Here is a 13,635-nt window from a genome sequence, read left to right as displayed (position 1 = left end):
GGAAACAGGAGTGCGAGGGGCTCGCTGCCTTTACTGGAGACAGTGGCTGGGATGTCCTGCTCAGGGCATCATCCCCACCCTGCAGCATCAGCAGTGCCTGCAGTGGTGCTTTACCATGGATCCAATTCTTGTGTCCCTTCTGGGTGATGGGTTGTGCTCTGCAGCAGCAGCACAAGGAAGGAAAGTGTGATTGGTGAGATGGGGCCACGGCTGCACGTTAAAGGCTCTGATAGCAATCACCGTGAGCAGATGAGGAAGCGTTGCAGTAAGCTGCGCACTGAGCTCAGACCATGCAGCCCCTCCAGTGTGCCCAGCTGCTCCTCCTGTCTGCCCTTCTCGCCCTCTGCTTGGTAAGAGAAATCCCACTGCTTGAGCAGCACAGCAGCAGCCAGAGCCATCCCTGGGGTGTGACAGTTGTCAGGGGTCTGGGATCCAACTGGTGGAAGCCTTCAGCTGGGAACCGGAGCAATTTGTTTTCCTTTAACCCTGCTTGTCCTAAAAGGAGCTTTGCACTGCAGGCTGCAATGTTTAAATACTTCCATGTGTTGCTTTTTTTATTTGATTATATATTTTTTAAAATGTTTGAGGGTTTGTTTGTTTTTTTTTTTTGGCTCAAGAGTATTACGTGTATCCATAACCTCGCCATTTCTCAGCTCTCCCCCGCATCACGCAGCTTCTCCTTTGCTTGCTGGCTCACTCCCTATCCCTGCTGCCTGCTTCAGGGTTGCTGAATGTGGCTGTAGGGACACTGGGCACAGCCATGGGGTTCCGATCGTCCCTTTCCCCTTTCGTGTTGTCTTTTTACTGCTGGGAGGCTCCTTTAAGTGTTCCATCACCATGCGCGCAGATAGCAGTTATCTCTTGGGTGGGGGCTGCTGCTTGAAAGAGGGTAAAGACATCTGGGGAGGGTGATGTTCCTCATAGCAGCTCTTAGGTTGATTTTCTTTCTTTCTGTTGTATGTTGGTAATGAGGCCAGATCTGTGTGAGCTGGTGTCGCTCTCAAATAGCACACAGTTGTGACATGCTGCAGGTCCTATGGGATGCATTTACGTTTCAGCACCACACTCTGTGACAGCAAACCTTCACAGCTAAAAAGAGTGCCTGCAAAACGGAGCACATCCCCTTCCTAATCACCGCTACAGCTCCAGAGGGAAGCTGTGAGGTCGAGGAGCACTGAACTACAAAGAAAGTGGTTCTGCACAGCTGTGGCGGGAGGTGCTCAAGCAAATGCCTTAATTCAGAAGGAGCTCCTCAGAGAGGGAAGGAAATTGCCCTAAACTTCCACCATTGCATTGCCGCTTCACGTAACGACTGCAGTGCCCCTTGCAACCCCCAACTTTGGTTCCACCAGGGACCTTCCCAGCTCTGTCTCTGCACCCCACATCCTCCAGCACTGGGCTCACAGGCCCCACATCCCCAGCCACTTCCTCAGAGGCAGCCCCTCCCTTCTGCTTCCCCGCATGCTATTTCTAAAAGCCCCTGCCTCACTATGGGGTGGCAGCGTGAGGGAGCACCCGCTTTGCTTCCTTGCAGTGGGAAAACCCAGAAGCCCCCAGCTCTGCCTGCACGTGGGGCCTGAGGAGACCGCACAGCACTACAAGATGGGGAGATCCCACCCCTCTGTGCCTCACTTTGCAGCTATCACCGTTTTCTTTGCTTTTCCAGCACTTCGGGCAGGCGGGGGAAAACAACACCGTGACAGATGGGATACAAGACCCACGGTGCGGCAGCCCGGCCTTCCTGCCCCTCGTTCTGGGGCTGGCTGCAGCCTTCCTCCTGCGGCTGTGCTGAGCTGGGCTCCGAGACCCCCTGCAGGCCGGCATCCCCCTGCCACGGAGCTCCACCACCGGGCCCAGCCAGCTCCTTGTCCCCATGTCCCTGCAGCCTCCAGGAAGACCAACTCCAAGCACAACCCGCGCTGCGAAGCTCTGAGAAATAAAGTGCGGAGGCTCTGACGTGTTTATCTCTCGCGCCGTTTGGGGCTGGCGCTGAGGTGAGGCCGAGACCCGCCCAGCCCTACGGGGAGGCCGCAGCCGCGCCCTGACCGCAGCGCGCAGGCACAGCGCCCCCTGCAGGCCGGGCGGACCGCGGGTGTGTGGGCAGTTGTGTGGCTGCGCTTTGTGCTCGCCCGGCTCCAGGCCGCAGCCGCTCGTGTGTGTGCTCCCAGCCCTGCCGGGCTCCAGTCCCTGTGCTACGTGTGGCTCTGTGACCTCCTGCCCCAATGAGTCTCCCAGCAGCTCGGGGTGTTTCACAGCCATAGGTGTTTGGGCACGGCTGCCGCCAACAGGCAGAGCAATCACTGGCTGGAGCTGCCTGATGTCAGGATTTAGGCGTCCTGTCTACAGGAGAAGCCTGTAGGGAAGGCGTTGTGCTGCCTGTCGCCGCCAGAACAGCCCGGTTTTGCTGCAGGGTTGGGAACCGATTGCTTCCAGCATGACGTGATGTCCCTGAGCTGAGCACAACCTGCTGAGCAAACCAGGAGTGCTGCTCTGCCTGGCAGCGAGCACAGAAGCACGTGGTGTCTGGGTGTGTGGGCATCCCCCAGTGCAAACACTCTGGCTCTGCATCATGTTCCTGGGCAGCTCCTGCCCTGCTCTGAGCCCTCCTTGAATGGAGGACAGCTCTGTCCTGGAGACTGGAGAAGGAGCTGGGCTGCGGTGGGGATGTGCAGCTGGGCTCATGTTGGCGATGCTGGATTTTGGCAGTCCCAGAGATGGAGCAGAGCAGGGTGCTGACGTCAGCCCAGGACCATCTCTGTCCTCATGTGGGACTGAAACCATTACATCCTGGAGCACTTAAGCACTCTCTGATTCCCACATGCCTTTATGTTTCTCCATGACAGAGCATTCCCTGGTTAAACACCCTCCATCTGAAGGGCCCCAGGTGATTTGCTGTGTTGTTCTCCATCCCTTTGGTACAGCCCAGCCCAGTCTGGCAGCGCCAGGACACTTCCCCAGGGCATCTCATCCTGCTGCACTCAGGAAAGAGGGACCCATAGCCCCCTGCCCTTACAGCAGCATCCAAAGCCAGACACACTGCTATCTCAGGAGTGCAGCTTGCTGCTTTTCAAAACCAAGGGCTCAGATGCTCACAGTGCTTGGACACTAGAAGGCACTAAGTTCCTGCTTGGGTGAGCAGGATCGGACCCTGTGCTGTGAGGAGAACCACGCAGCTCAGTGAGGAGGACAAGGAGAGCAAACCCAGGCAGGGCTGGCCCCCTCAAATGGGGCCGTATCTTACACACATACATAAATACAGTTCAGAGAGGGGAAGGGGGTAGGGAAAAGGCTCTGCTGCATTGCTCTCAGAGCATCCCACAGTGGTCAGCAGCACGTGTGGCTGTGGTGCTCTGGGAGGGCAGTAGGCAATGGAGGTGGTCATGGCATCCTTCATCCTTCATCTGCCAGGACAGTGGGGCAGGAGGTAGCTCCCACCACAGCAGGGTGTCCCTGTCTTTCTCTGTGACACTTGTTGGCATCAGGGCCACACACTCCCTGCTCATAGCACCTGTACATCCCAGATCTGTGTGAGTCGTTCCTCAGCCACCTCCCAAATGACTGCATGGTCCCGGTCGTATGATCGGCCGCCTGCAAAGAGGAGAATGGCCCCATCTGACACCCCATTTCCATGGGGTCTCTGGGACAGCAGCCCCTGTGCTGGCACCACAGCCTCACCCTTTACATCGAGGATCATGTCTTCAAACATCTGGCTGTGGATCCGTCCCTGAGAATCAATGCTCCAGGTCTGACGTGGCATCCTGGTTTCAGACCACAGCACGGTCTTTGCTCCCTTTCCAGCTGGCCCAATGACCTGCAGGCTCATGGCAGGGGCAACCTGCAGTGGGAGGTGGTGGACACGTCAACCCCATCCCCTCCGTTGCCTCCCCCTTGTGAGGCTCAGGGGGCATTGGGCTCGGAGGTTTCCACGTCAGAAATATCCAGTTCTGTGATGGGACATGGGGAAGACAGGAAAACAATGAGGGGTGGGCATGATGGGTGTGAGAAAATCCTTGGGTGTGGCAGAAATGCATTCATGTCTCCAGGAGAGACCAGGAAAAGGGAGAATCATGGGTTTTGGTGACAAGGCTGAGGTTATCCTGGGAAAAAAACTGGTGGAAGACCTAAAAGGTCACTCTGGGGCATTCCCAGGTCCCCTCCAAGCTCCAAGCTGCAGCCTTCACCTGGTTTTTGAGCAGCCCATCCTCGTAGTACCAGACAGAGCTGCTCTGCTCGCTCAGGCTGGAGACCACCACACGTCCCGCTTTCATGTCCTCCACATCATCAGGGACAGACAGGTAGAGCTGCAGCTCCCTGCTCCTGATGCGGAAATAGATGCGTCTCTGGAAGGAGAGAAGGCCTTTTTGCTCAGGATCTCTGCAGCACCCAAGAACCACACTGTGCGTGCCTCCGCAGTGCCAGGGTGATGGCTGTGGCCCTGGCTCAACTCACAGCTGGCACGGCATGGCTTGCCAGGCTGTGATACCAAGACATTGTGCAAGGTGCTTGCTCGTGGGGAGCATTTCACCATGACAAATTGCAGGGAGGAGCACGGAGCTGATGGTGGGTTGGAGGCACTTCTCACAGGTGAGCACTGGCAGCAGCGTGCCGCTTTCCCCAGCCCCATTGCACCAGGGCTGGTTTTGGGGCTCTCTGGGTGCTTACCTGGCGGATGGGGTAGAGGGACCCCACGTGCTGCAGCCCACTGTAGGTCAGCCAGTTGGTGATCTCAGTGCACTCCAGCAGCCACTGGCGACCTCGGAAGTCACCATGCTCACACAGCACCCAGCTGAGGAGACGGGGAGAGTGCGGTCAGCCTCAGTGCACAGACAGACTCCAACTGGGATGGGAACAGCAGGGCTGGGCTCACTTACATGCCGCCTTTGACACGCACTGATAGCACATGGTTGTTGAAGCCCTCTGCCTGGAGACTCCGCACTTCATTGTTCAGCTCAATCTCCTTCCCCTCAAAACACTCCAGGCCATGCAGGAAGATGGAGGGCTCTGAGAAGAACTGTGGGAGGGGGCAAATATGAAGGTGTAAGGGGGGAAAGCTGGGGGAAGCCAACACCCATGTGTGTGGATGGGCTCTGGGTCTGGAGAACAAGCGCTGCAGGAAAAAAGGAGGCTTCTGAGGGCTTCTGCTCTAGCAATGTTGGATGGGCACTCACCACTGGGACCTTCTTCAAGGAGTGAATGGTGGTGGAGGAGAGGCAGCCCATGGCACCCAGCGTGGGATATTCGCCCTCGGACAGCACATGCTGCTCCCCAGTGAAGGCCTGGCTGTCAAACAGGATCCAGCTGGTGGGGAGCAGAAGAGCATGCTTGAACTGATTGCAGCCATCATGGGGGGTGAGTGTCCCCAAGAACTCCATGTTCTGCCCCCCAAAATTGAGGCCCCAGTGCCCTACCTGCCACCATGGACCCTGCAGGAGCGAGGCACAAAGCTGTAAGGCAGGGCACTCTGCTCATCCTCAAAGGCGAGGTGTTCCCCCAGGAAGTCAGGCTCTGAGAAGAGCAGGATCTGGCGAGGGAGCATGGAGCAGCTCAGTGAAACAGGCAAAGCAACACCGTCACCATCCCACAAAGAGTGATGACACCAAAATCAGCATGTCCCCCTCCCCACACCACTCTATACCTTGGAGACGAAGTGTAGGTTGTGCTCCTTAACCTGCAAGCAAACAGAGTGGAGCTGGCTTCCAGTTCACCCACCCATGGGATGTGCAGGGGGGATCTGGGCTCTTGGGGATCCATGCTCACCCACCTGCAGGATGGGCTGTGCCGAGGCGATGTGGCAGTTGGTAGCCCCCCAGTCCTCACAGTTGCGATACACTCCCTTCTCCAGGATGTATTGCTCACCTGAAAAGTTGGGGCCCTCATAGGCCACCCACCTGCCAGGGGGATGCAAGCTCAGGTTCAGGCTTGGCAATCCCTATGTCCCTTCTGTCCCTGTGTCCCACGTTCCATACTCACACGCCACTCAGCACATGGATGGACTGTGTGACAGTGCCATAGCCAGCCAGCTGCGTGTCAGGCAGTGCCTCACTCAGCTCTACACTAGGGCCCTCCTCAAAGTCCACAGCCTCAAAGAGCACCAGCGCCGGGTCAGAGAAATCCTGCAGGAACAAACCCCGAGCCCTCAGTCTGTTGTGTGAAAGAGACTGGAGGACAGCTGCTCTCCATAATACATGACATTATGGGCACATGGGGTGGTGGCACCCAATGCCCTCACCGTCCTTATGAGCCGTAAGGACACCAGCTCCTTGCTGTAGCCGCCCCACTGCTGCCAGTCGTGGTATTCTCCTTCTTCCAACAGGTACTGGTGACCACGGAAGCCCTCCTTCTCGTAGCCAACCCAGCTGCGTGCAGACACTGAGATCAGACAAGCACTGAGATCCCCACAGTTGGACATCTCTGAGATGTGCCACCTCGCTGCTGTCCCACAGCCCCCAAGACCTCTCCTGGGGGTGACCTCCCTGCTCACCAGCCACCCAGCACACGCATTGAGCCCACGGTGGGCAGTGGCAGTTCGGGCAGGCACTTCAAGTCATAGACATCCCGGCTGATGATGAAGCTGTGTCCCTGAAAGCCCATGTCCTCGTAGATCAGCACTTGTGGCTCACCAGGACGCTCCACCACCGGGCAGCCCTGGGAAATGGAAGGAGAAGCAAAGTGATGTGCTCATACAGAATACAGCACCAGTGCTCCAGAAGCCAGTGCTCACCAGCCTGATGGGATGCATGGAGCAGATGGATGGATCCTTTGCTCCCCAGGCCTTCAGGTTGGGGTATCCGCCTGGCTCCAGGACATAGGGGTCATCATCAAAGAAGGGCTTGGAGTAAACCAGCCACCTAGGGAGGAAATGCTCGTTGGTGGCCGGGACCACCCTGTGCCAGCAGCACCCCACACCCTGTCCTGCTCACAGTCCCGAGTGCACAATGATGGAGGAAGCAGTGAGTGACTGGCCCTGCACACGGGTGTCCTCAGCCGAGTCGCTGAACTGAAGCCTGGCACCTTCTCCATTCTCCTCAGCAAACAAGCTGATCTCAGGCGTGCGGTAATCCTGGTGTGGGGAGAGCAGAATGAAGGGTGGCTGAATCTGGGGGGGCTCTGCACCCCATTTTCCAGCTGCTCACCTTCACCACCCTCTTGAAGGAGCCGATGCGGAAGGGCCGACTGCCATGTGGCTCATCACTCTGCCCATACACCATCCAGGGGTTGTCAATCTCCACATCCCCCTCTGCCAGCACACACTTGCGCCCATGGAACCGTGGTTTCTCATACATCACCCACCTGCCAGCAGGAAATTCCCCATTGCTGTGCTTACCAGGTTCTGCCTAATGGCAGGGTGCAGGACGTGGCCATACGGAGCCTCCAGCAGCATGGGTTGGGTGGGGACATCCCGCCACCACAGTACTGGCTCAGGGTCATAGCCATTGCCCATGGCAATGAACATGGTTTGTGACACAACCTCCTCACCAGCCGCCCCCAGCCTTGTCCCTGCATGATCCATACCCGCCACGGATGACCCTGATGGAGATTTTATGTGACAGCTCCCAGGATGTAGCGTCGGGGATATCACCCCAAATGTCCCGTCTGTGCCCTGCGAAGCCAGCCTCGGAGAAGAGGATGATCTGGTTGGGGTGAAAGCAGAGTGCTCAGCACTGCAACCCCAGGGCCAGCCCTGCCCAGCCCCTGCCCCATGCCCCATACCTTGCCAGGTCTGGTGTTTATCTTCACAGAGCCCTCCTTTTCCTCCTGCTGTTTGTACCCAAGGACACATGAAGAGCGCAGAGGGATGTCAGCCACACCAGCCATTGCTGCAGCCCAACAGAGCAGCAGCCAAAGCCTTGTGTCTGCAGCCAGCAAATCCCTCCCACCGCCCGGAGCAACCACACCTTGAGCATTCCTGCACGACCTGGAACAGCCTCTGCCCAGCCCCTGCCCTCTGTCACCCATCCCCACACCCTCCTATCCCTGGCCCTACACCTTCCCTTCCCATTACCCTCTCATTACCTATACTGGTAGCTTCATAGTGCTCATTCTGGTACCTTCCCAATACCCATCCCAAAACCCTCCTATCACCAGCCCAACACCTTCCCATCCCAGTACCCTCTCTCATTGCCCATGCTGATACCCTCCCATCATCCATCCCAGCACCCTCCCATCATACTGGGGGCTATGAAGTACAGCATAATGCAGTACACCATCTGTAGGCTGGAAGCAGGGGAAGATGCTCAGGGGGTTTGGATCTGACACCTCCTGTGTGCCCCAGCACCCCCAGAGCTGCACTCACCAGGGTGTCGGTGTGGTATGGGGCACCCATGCTCTCTGCCTCCTCAGGAACAGGAGGGATGTGGTCAGGACTTACTGCTTCCATCTCAGTGCTGGGGTGGTCACCAGCACCCACACCATTGGGGACCCCATTGTGGATGCTGCTGGCAGGGGTTACGAAGCGGCTGTAAAGCATGCTGTTGTCCAGGCGTGAGTAGGGCTTGGCTTCATCCACTGCAGCTGCACGGTGCTCCAGGAAGTCAGAGAGCAGTGCCATGCCTTTGAGGACATTGCCTCGGAACAGAATACTGTGCTCTCCCGTGGCCCTGCCCTGCATCGACCCCTCCAAGAGCGAACCCAGCTCCCCATTGCCATTCTGAGCCCTCCTCATTGCCTTCTCCCCAGGGCTCAGGTAGGGGTTCTCGATCTCCTCCTCATCGTGGCTCTCAGTACCCTTTGGGGGGGTCTCAGCTCGTTGTCCCCTCCCCGCCCACGCCAGCAGCTCCTGCAGTGCAACAGGCAGTGAGATGTGGGCGCGTGGGGCCACAAGGTCCTCATGGATGGGTGGCAGTGGTGCACAGCGACCCAGCACTGAGGGCCAGGGCTGACGGGGAACCTTGGGTGCCTTTCGTATCTCTGAGGGCTCCATATTGCGCAGCGTGTCCACAAAGATCTCCATGTCCACCACCAGCTCAGGATCCTCCTCAGGTTCATATGGGGAACTTTCTGATGGTGGGTCTGGGGACTCATGGGGAGGCTCTGGGATGCTCTCAGTCTGGGGCTTTGAGATGCTCATAGACTGAAGTTTAGGGACACTCTCAGGTTGAGATTTTTGGGTGCTCTCAGGTTGGGGATTGAGGACACCCTCAGGTTGGGGTTTTGGGGTGCTCTCAGGTTGGGGTTTGGGGACGCCCTCAGGTTGGGGTTTGGGGATGCTCTCAGATTGGGATCTGGGGACACTCTCAGGTTGGGATCTGGGGACACCCTCAGGTTGAGGTTTTGGGATGCTCTCAGATTGGGGTCTAGGGATACTCTCAGGTTGGGGTTTTTGGACACTCTCAGGTTGGGGTTTTGGAATGCTCTCAGGTGGGATCTTTGCAGTGCTCTCAGATTGGAGTTCTGCAGTGCTCTCTGTGGGAGGCTCAGCGATGCTCTGGGTACCTTGGGCCACACCCTGGTTATTCTCCACCATCTCACTCTCCTGCATCTTAACTTCTGTGTCCTTTGGAGATGCTTGTGCTCCAGGTAACGGCTCAGGGCCACTGTTTGCTTCCATGGAGATGTTTTTGGAGGTACCACCAGCTTCCTCAGAGCTCTCTGTCCTGGGCTGTGTGGCTGAAATAGAGCTATTCCTATGCATTACACCTCCTCCTACCACTCCAGACTGATCTGCCAGAGGACACTGGTCACTGTTTTTACTGGTTCGCAGGTCCCGGGGTTTGTCTCTGCCTCTTGGTGCTGCATTGGGCACGGATTCATCTGGCGTTGAACACTTCTCCCTGGAGGATTCCCTGGTATCCAGGGTGCTTTTGCCACGTGCTGTGATCTTGGTGATGCCACTGCCATCCAGCTTACAGCCTCTCTGATGCAATGAGGACACAGTAGTGGCTTTGCACACACCATTTTGGGTTTTCCTGCCCTCCTCTGCCTCCCTGCCCTCTCGCAGCACAGTGACGTGCCTAGCCCTGGGCTTTGGGTCGCGGGTTGAGTGCTGACAGCAGGGCACAGTGGGGAGCAGCGCACCATGCATGTAGCTCTCGCGGTGCACAGGGACATCTCGGGGTGCAGGCACTGTGTCATCCTCCCGCTTCTCCTCCCGCCGCCGTGGTGAAAAGACCTGTGAGAAGACGGGGCCATGCGCTGCGAAGTCCTTCAGGGTGCTGATAGAGGATGAACATCTCTGCTGCGTCACCGTGCTCGGCCCCGATGTCTTCTCCACAATCTCCCTCTCCCAGGCCTGCAGCAGCAGGGAGACACGGGAGGGGCTGCCATCCCGCCTCCCCCCTCCTGCCGTGTGCTCCACCTGCCGTGACACCAGTGAGACTTTCTGGAAGCGGGATCGGCTCTCAGGTCTGGGTGCTGCCGTTTGCTTCATGCTCAGCTCAGCACTGGAGATGAAGCCCTTCGCCACACTGTGCTGGAACGGATGATCCATGCAGTCCCCGCCACCACACAGCGGGGCTGGTGGAGCTGCAGGGAGAGGCACCAGGAATCCATCTGAGCTGAGACCCCAAACTTTGATCCCATCCCTTTGGACTCTGCTCCACCCCTCCACGGTCCCTTAGAACATTTTGGAGGGTCTCAAGCACACAAATGGTAACTTTCTGTTTCCTTAGAGCACCTATTGGGATGCTCATACATGCATGACCCAGGGCACCATCATCTCTTCATTGTAAATCAATAAAATTCAATGCAATTAAATTCAATGCCATGTAACAACACAGTATGAAATGCAATGCAATGGCATGACATGATATGAAGCACAGTGCAGTGAAATGCAACGAAATGCAATACAACTACATGAAACATAAGAAATACAATGGCATGCAATGCAATGCGTTAAAATGAAATGCAGTGCAATGAAATGCAGTGCAATGAAATGCAATGCAACAAAATGCAATGCAACAAAATGCCGTGCAATAAAATGCCTGCACTCCCAGCACTCTACCACCTGGGCAGGATCTGGCTGTGCTGTAATGTGCCTCAAGCAACAGGATGAGTCAGGAGGGTGCAGGACTGCACCGAGTCAGCAAAGACAGCAAACAAACGAGCCCAAAAAATAACAGGGAAACAGCTCCATGAGGTGAAAGGCCCTCAGCAGGGCTGTGCCACAGCACCCAGGGGTTTTGCAGGAGGTTGGGGCCAGCAGCATCTTCCCTTGATCACAGCAATTATTGCTCAGCAATGATGGGATTGCTCCATCCACATCTGAGGTCCCATTGGCGCAAGAAAATGAGCTGCATTAATTACCCACTGCTTGCACCCTGATCAGAGCAGTCACCCAGCACCCTGTGCCTGTCTTCCCTGCTGCTAGTGAGGACATGGGCACCCCGAGGCTGCGGCTGGCAGAGTGACGCCATGCAGGGCTGCGTGACTGCCCCAGAAAGGTTTTATTGCTGTGTTTGGGATATAGAAAGCAGCTGACGAAGCAGCTGCGGGTGAGTGAGCCAGAAGCATCTCCCAACTAGGGACTGTTTGGTGTCATCAACCTGAACACCAGCTGCAACTGGTGGGCTGCAGGGGCAGCAGGAGGGGTCGGGACTTGGGTATGGCCTGAAGAGTGGTAAAATTTAGCACTTTCTTGGCTGGGGATGGGGAAGGCTCTTTGGGCTAATTCCTTGTAGATGAAAAATGGATTTCTCTTATTGGGTCACCTCCCCCATCCCTGGAGTCAGCACTGGGTGTTCCCCACTGTGGGGTTCATCTGGGGCTGGACCCTTCCTAACCCCATCACATCCACCACAGTGTTTTTGGGATGGCATGGGAATGTTGGGTCCTGCCCACCCACCATGTGCCCCAGCCTGGCAGGTCTTTCTGGTCTATATAGGAAGGGTTGGTATCATTTTGCAGTAGGCGATGAGACCATGTCTGGGACAGCTAGCAGGGCTGGATGCTAGGAAGAGCTCCAGCCGGGCCATACATCTGCATCAGCAAAGCTACATCTGGATCCACAGGGCCACAGCTGGGTCCATAGGGCCACAGCTGGCTCTGGCGCCCATGTATGTGCTGGGGGTATGGAGTGCACACTACCTCCATGCCCTGCAGCCCTGCCTAGCACCAGCACCCCAGATGGAGGCAGGTGAGGATGTGGCCGTCCCAGCACGCCAGGACACGCTGCAATGAAACCCAGATGTATTGTTGCAACGGGCACCCAGTACAGCAATTAATCACCTGTCCCACCCAAACAAACCCGCTCAGCTAATTGTTGGCTCCTGCTATTCATAAGGGTCTCTAAGCAGCCTGACTGGGGCTCCTGAAACCTGATCAAGATGCCTGAGATGTAATGAGGGGACCAAGGGCTGGGTGGCAGCAACCTGTGGCTGGCTTTGAGCTGGTGGCCATGGGGAAATCTGGCCCTGCAGACACACTGGGATGTTCCCAGTGTCTGTGGGTAAGAGCAGACCTGATGCCTCTGGGAAAATCAAGAATTTGGTTTGGGCAGCTGCTGCACAGATCAGGACTAATAATTAGGACAGGACTATTTCCATTTCTCCTTTTGTTACCTGGTGTTCCCGCAGCCACGTGCCCTGCAGGGAGGAGGGGATGTGGGTGGTCAGGGACCCCACTATCTGCTAGCCACAAGGTCACTGGGGATGGGTCAGCACTTATTTGCCCTCAGTGGGAGTGAGGATGTGCTTTGGGGTGGGAATAGGGTTAAAAGCCTGAAGGAGTTGGAGACGAGAGTGGCAGAAACGGGCTCTGCAAGCCAACCAGTGCCGACATCAGTTCACCGGGGAAAAAACGGCAGCACTGGCAAACGGATATGAGCACAGCCCTGAGTGGCAGCAGGTGCCCTACAGATTCCGGCCCCCACAGCATCCGCGGGTCCCAACCCACACCCCACATACCTGCCGCCCGAGGGTCCTGCCGCGCCGGCTGGGCACCGCACTGACCGAACGCACCGAAGGCACTGCGCAGGGCTCGGGGTGCTGCTCCCTGCACCGGCACGCCGTGGCTGGGCGGACCGGCAGAGTCACCCGGCGAACACCCAGTCCTCGGTGAGCACCCAGCCCTGGCGAGCGGAGGTTTGGCATTCCTCAGGTGCTGACAGCCGGGGAGCCGGTCGGGCTGGTTCCCCAGCAACCCAGCTCCTCCATTTCCTGAGGCTCAGCAGCGCCGGTTGGGGGACCGGCCCGTCTGGGTTGGTGGAGCCCCCAGAGCCCTACCGGGCCACCTTGGTGAGACCTTTGTTCCATCCACTGCCTCCTCCCACCACTGGGTCCGTCCCCAACGACACCGGGTGTCCCGGAGCTATTGTCACAGCTTAATTCATTGCGAGGACTCAAAGCGCTTGGCACGCAAAGGGACTGGGTGATCACGATGGACATCCATCGTCCCTGTGCCGTAAATACTCCGCTGCCTCCCGGTGATCACGGTGGCCCTGGGCCAGCACAGAAGACATGGCCTGGGGTGTAAGCTGCACTGTCCTAGAAAAGCTCGGGGCAATGGCACCTGCCCTGGCTCCTCACCCCACCCTTGGCTCCCCAGCCTCGCCCCAGGCAACCACCCCACGAATCACTGCTGGCTCAGTGCGTGAGGCCACCATCCTGGGGACGTCGGGACTTCCCGCACCTCAGCCAGTGGTTTCAGGATGGGGTCTGAGGAGCTCACAGTTCTACTGTCCTCCACCCTCTGACACTTTGT

General features: G+C 57.3%; 1 protein-coding gene and 1 long non-coding RNA gene across 2 annotated transcripts; one reads left to right on the top strand and one right to left on the bottom strand.

The window, feature by feature from the left end:
• The first annotated feature begins 247 nt into the window (after positions 1–247).
• Positions 248–1,956, top strand: LOC107323801 (uncharacterized). The gene is made up of 2 exons (XR_001559347.3): positions 248–350; positions 1,667–1,956. It is a non-coding gene; the product is annotated as an uncharacterized LOC107323801 (long non-coding RNA).
• A 1,250-nt stretch (positions 1,957–3,206) lies between these two features.
• CRYBG2 (crystallin beta-gamma domain containing 2) lies at positions 3,207–13,061 on the bottom strand. Its single transcript, XM_015883199.3, has 19 exons — positions 12,840–13,061; positions 8,294–10,461; positions 7,711–7,758; positions 7,513–7,631; positions 7,134–7,290; positions 6,921–7,060; positions 6,722–6,848; positions 6,482–6,645; positions 6,230–6,356; positions 5,971–6,113; positions 5,762–5,888; positions 5,636–5,668; positions 5,409–5,521; positions 5,169–5,298; positions 4,872–5,011; positions 4,663–4,786; positions 4,182–4,340; positions 3,676–3,835; positions 3,207–3,588 (listed from the first exon to the last, which is right to left on the bottom strand). Exons 2-19 carry the CDS (start codon positions 10,424–10,426, stop codon positions 3,500–3,502), a joined length of 4,233 nt encoding a protein of 1,410 aa, XP_015738685.2. The 5' UTR covers positions 10,427–10,461; positions 12,840–13,061; the 3' UTR covers positions 3,207–3,499.
• Between the last annotated feature and the right edge of the window lie 574 nt (positions 13,062–13,635).

This window comes from Coturnix japonica, chromosome 17 (assembly GCF_054131305.1).
Source record: "Coturnix japonica strain WE chromosome 17, WE-NBRP24, whole genome shotgun sequence".
Classification (NCBI taxonomy): Eukaryota; Metazoa; Chordata; class Aves; order Galliformes; family Phasianidae; genus Coturnix; species Coturnix japonica.
The sequence above is the reverse complement of the archived record's forward strand: the minus strand, read 5'-3'. Positions and strand labels throughout refer to the sequence as shown.

Coding starts and splice junctions, on each gene's coding strand:
- CRYBG2 (XM_015883199.3), bottom strand. CDS start 10,426: ATGGATCATCCGTTCCAGCACAGTGTGGCGAAGGGCTTCATCTCCAGT. Junction 5,889..5,970: donor ATCCATGTGCTGAGTGGCGT/GTGAGTATGGAA, acceptor TCCCCCTGGCAG/GTGGGTGGCCTATGAGGGCC. Junction 4,787..4,871: donor GTGCGTGTCAAAGGCGGCAT/GTAAGTGAGCCC, acceptor CCGTCTCCTCAG/CTGGGTGCTGTGTGAGCATG.